This window comes from Myxine glutinosa, chromosome 10 (assembly GCF_964187855.1).
Source record: "Myxine glutinosa chromosome 10, kmMyxGlut1.1, whole genome shotgun sequence".
Classification (NCBI taxonomy): Eukaryota; Metazoa; Chordata; class Myxini; order Myxiniformes; family Myxinidae; genus Myxine; species Myxine glutinosa.
In genome coordinates, this window is record NC_136270.1 from 74,450,390 (window position 1) to 74,456,137 (window position 5,748).

The window sequence follows — 5,748 nt, forward strand, 5'->3', positions numbered from 1 at the left end:
CCATTGAACACACACCCCCCGCCATTGAACACACACACCCCGCCATTGAACACACACACCCCGCCATTGAACACACACACCCCGCCATTGAACACACACACCCCGCCATTGAACACACACACCCCGCCATTGAACACACACACCCCGCCATTGAACACACACCCCGCCATTGAACACACACCCCGGTATTGAACACACACACACCCCGCCATTGAACACACACACACCCCGCCATTGAACACACACACACCCCGCCATTGAACACACACACACACACACACCCCGCCATTTAACACACACCCCACCATTGAAAACAAACCCCGCCATTGAAAACACACCCCGCCATTGAACACACACACCCCGCCATTGAACACACACACCCCGCCATTGAACACACACACCCCGCCATTGAACACACACACCCCGCCATTGAACACACACACCCCGCCATTGAACACACACACCCCGCCATTGAACACACACACCCCGCCATTGAACACACACACCCCGCCATTGAACACACACACCCCGCCATTGAACACACACACCCCGCCATTGAACACACACACCCCGCCATTGAACACACACACCCCGCCATTGAACACACACAACCCGCCATTGAACACACACAACCCGCCATTGAACACACACAACCCGCCATTGAACACACACACCCCGCCATTGAACACACACACCCCGCCATTGAACACACACACACACCCCGCCATTGAACACACACACACCCCGCCATTGAACACACACACACCCCGCCATTGAACACACACACACCCCGCCATTGAACACACACACACGCCGCCATTGAACACACACACACGCCGCCATTGAACACACACACACACCCCGCCATTGAACACACACACACCCCGCCATTGAACACACACACACCCCCGCCATTGAACACACACACCCACCCACCATTGAACACACACACACCCCGCCATTGAACACACACACACCCCGCCATTGAACACACACACACACACACACACACACACACACACACACACACACACACACACACACACACACCCCACTATTGAACACACACACCCCACCATTGAACACACACACACACACACCCCGCCATTGAACACACAACCTGCCATTGAACACACACACCCCGCCATTGAACACACACACGCCGCCAATGAACACACACACGCCGCCATTGAACACACACACCCCGCCATTGAACACACACACCCCGCCATTGAACACACACACCCCGCCATTGAACACACACACCCCGCCATTGAACACACACACCCCGCCATTGAACACACACACACACCCCGCCATTGAACACACACACACACCCCGCCATTGAACACACACACACCCCGCCATTGAACACACACACACCCCGCCATTGAACACACACACACCCCGCCATTGAACACACACACACCCCGCCATTGCACACACACTCACGCCGCCATTGAACACACACACACACCCCGCCATTGAACACACACACACCCCACCATTGAACACACACACACCCCCGCCATTGAACACACACACACCCCCGCCATTGAACACACACACACCCCGCCATTGAACACACACACACCCCGCCATTGAACACACACACACCCCGCCATTGAACACACACCCATCCGCCATTGAACACACACACACCCCGCCATTGAACACACACACACCCCGCCATTGAACACACACACACACCCCGCCATTGAACACACACACACCCCGCCATTGAACACACACACACCCCGCCATTGAACACACACACACACACACACACACACACACACACACACACACACACACACACACACACACACACACCCACCATTGAACACACACACACACACACCCCGCCATTGAACACACAACCTGCCATTGAACACACAACCTGCCATTGAACACACAACCTGCCATTGAACACACAACCTGCCATTGAACACACAACCTGCCATTGAACACACAACCTGCCATTGAACACACAACCTGCCATTGAACACACAACCCGCCATTGAACACACACCCCGCCATTGAAAACAAACCCCGCCATTGAAAACACACCCCACCATTGAACACCCCCCCCCACCCCCCACCCCCCCGCCGCCACTGAACACACACACACCCCGCCACTGAACACACACACACCCCGCCACTGAACACACACACACCCCGCCACTGAACACACACACACCCCGCCATTGAACACACACACACCCCGCCATTGAACACACACACGCCGCCAATGAACACACACACGCCGCCATTGAACACACACACCCCGCCATTGAACACACACACCCCGCCATTGAACACACACACCCCGCCATTGAACACACACACCCCGCCATTGAACACACACACCCCGCCATTGAACACACACACACACCCCGCCATTGAACACACACACACACCCCGCCATTGAACACACACACACCCCGCCATTGAACACACACACACCCCGCCATTGAACACACACACACCCCGCCATTGAACACACACACACCCCGCCATTGCACACACACTCACGCCGCCATTGAACACACACACACACCCCGCCATTGAACACACACACACCCCACCATTGAACACACACACACCCCCGCCATTGAACACACACACACCCCCGCCATTGAACACACACACACCCCGCCATTGAACACACACACACCCCGCCATTGAACACACACACACCCCGCCATTGAACACACACCCATCCACCATTGAACACACACACACCCCGCCATTGAACACACACACACCCCGCCATTGAACACACACACACCCCGCCATTGAACACACACACACCCCGCCATTGAACACACACACACCCCGCCATTGAACACACACACACACACACACACACACACACACACACACACACACACACACACACACACACACACACACACACACACACACACACACACACACACACACCCCACCATTGAACACACACACACACACACCCCGCCATTGAACACACAACCTGCCATTGAACACACAACCTGCCATTGAACACACAACCTGCCATTGAACACACAACCTGCCATTGAACACACAACCTGCCATTGAACACACAACCTGCCATTGAACACACAACCTGCCATTGAACACACAACCTGCCATTGAACACACAACCCGCCATTGAACACACACCCCGCCATTGAAAACAAACCCCGCCATTGAAAACACACCCCACCATTGAACACCCCCGCCCACCCCCCCCCCCCCCGCCGCCACTGAACACACACACACCCCGCCACTGAACACACACACACCCCGCCACTGAACACACACACACCCCGCCACTGAACACACACACACCCCGCCACTGAACACACACACACCCCGCCATTGAACACACACACACCCCGCCATTGAACACACACACACCCCGCCATTGAACACACACACACCCCGCCATTGAACACACACACACCCCGCCATTGAACACACACACACCCCGCCATTGAACACACACACACCCCGCCATTGAACACACACACACCCCGCCATTGAACACACACACACCCCGCCATTGAACACACACACACCCCGCCATTGAACACACACACACCCCGCCATTGAACACACACACACCCCGCCATTGAACACACACACACCCCGCCATTGAACACACACACACCCCGCCATTGAACACACACACACCCCGCCATTGAACACACACACACCCCGCCATTGAACACACACACACCCCGCCATTGAACACACACACACCCCGCCATTGAACACACACACACCCCGCCATTGAACACACACACACCCCGCCATTGAACACACACACCCCGCCATTGAACACACACACCCCGCCATTGAACACACACACACCCCGCCATTGAACACACACACACCCCGCCATTGAACACACACACCCCGCCATCGAACACACACACACCCCGCCATCGAACACATACACACACCCCGCCATTGAACACACACCCCGCCATTGAACACACACCCCGCCATTGAACACACACCCCGCCATTGAACACACACCCCGCCATTGAACACACACCCCGCCATTGAACACACACCACACCATCGAACACACACCCCGCCATCGAACACACACCCCGCCATCGAACACACACCCGCCATCGAACACACACCCGCCATCGAACACACACCCCACCATCGAACACACACCCCACCATCGAACACACACCCCACCATCGAACACACTCACCACCAGAGACATAATCGCAATGGTTGAGTGAAACCCTTTAGAAACCCACACCAAAATATATTCTGAGAGTGACAGGCCATGCATTGCAAAAATAACTCCACACACAAACTAATGTTGTACTTGCGTTGTGCAGGTGAGGCACCATGTGATGTAATATAACGTCACAGCGTCGGAAAACCCATAAACCGCGAGCAAAACAAACCTGGCCGAGATGGTATCGCTTGTGGTGAAGGAACTTGAACACCGGGATTGCTGGCACTTGGAATACGTTCCAGATCCCATCTCAGCTTCCACTTCCACATGCGATCCGTCTCCACGTCCTACTCCTAGAGTCTCCCCGGTGAATGTCGACGTGCAAGGCCTACGCGCTTGAGCCTGAGGCGACTTTGTGTGCTCGTCCGAACGGAATTGGGAATCATTCGAAGTAGTTTGATCACCTGTTCCACCTCTTGCCAATCCGCCAGACGAGTCCATGTATCGCTTCAAGCCCCTTTTCCACACTCCGATCACTCCTCTTCACCCGCTCCCAGTTTGGCACCCCACAGTTACACCTCACCGCGTACCCGTTTATCTCAATTATGTTTGTCATCCGGTTTCATTCCGTTTCGTTGTCTTTCTTGCTGCTTTTTTATTCCTTACTGTATTGATTTTCTTTACTGTCTCTTCCTCCTCCCACCTCAAAAGCTTCTTCTTCCTCGGTGAATCCGAATCCACCGCCTCTTCTTCTTCTTCTTGTAACGTTTTAAGGAATTTGCTCCAGCACGGTTTCTCGTTCAGAAATAAGACAAAGCTTTCTTTCCTACAAAATGCATTCCATACAAAAAAATATCCCTGAATCGATGTTGTTCGTGCGTGAACTAAAATTACAATAGATCTATAATTGTGACATATAGAGCTCGATAGATCTCGATGAATTCACCGCGCCACTGTATATTATTTTCACGTACAGTACGGTATAAGATCTGACTTTTAACCTTCTTTAACCAGATTCTAAATAAGGATGGGATGCAGGAAGGATTATTTTATTTAAGCTTGCGAAAGATACTTAAGGAAACAAAATATAAAACGCGCACAAAGCGCATTACTTTAATTTGCAATTTACATTTCATTATTATTTTATAACATTTATTGTACAGATCTTGGCGATATTATATAAGGCAGGTTAAAATTGCACAATTTGAAGGATATGTACAATATACAAAACGTCTGTGTACCAGGGCATAACATACACGCCGCCGTCTACACCGCACCACACGAGGCAACGATAGATAGACATACTCACGTATTAGTCACGTACTGTACTTCACAGGCAGAGTGATTCACCTCGAATTGGGCACTCATCAGTGTGAACCTTGACTCACTTCATTTTAATTAAGTAATATTAAGTAATATAAACTCCCTCTTTGGTGCAGAGAAAGACAGCTTGATGAGAAAACGGACACATTGCGCTTCACACACAATGGGAACAGGTTCAGTGTGCCGCACAAATGGAAACAAAATGGCTTCTAATTGCAAGTTGTCAGGTGACTCAC

At 52.4% G+C, this 5,748-nt stretch overlaps 1 protein-coding gene across 2 annotated transcripts in view; it reads right to left on the minus strand.

Moving 5' to 3' along the window:
* Positions 1–4,934, minus strand: part of LOC137434087 (ubiquitin thioesterase otulin) — a 60,405-nt gene extending 55,471 nt beyond the window's left edge. The window contains exon 1 of one of the 2 annotated variants that reach the window (XM_068126746.2): positions 4,419–4,934. In XM_068126746.2, the coding sequence (XP_067982847.1) occupies positions 4,419–4,690 (272 nt within the window). In that variant the 5' untranslated portion in view covers positions 4,691–4,934. The remainder of the gene's footprint in view (positions 1–4,418) is intronic. The other variant, XM_068126747.2, reaches the window with a different exon arrangement.
* Positions 4,935–5,748: the final 814 nt, after the last annotated feature.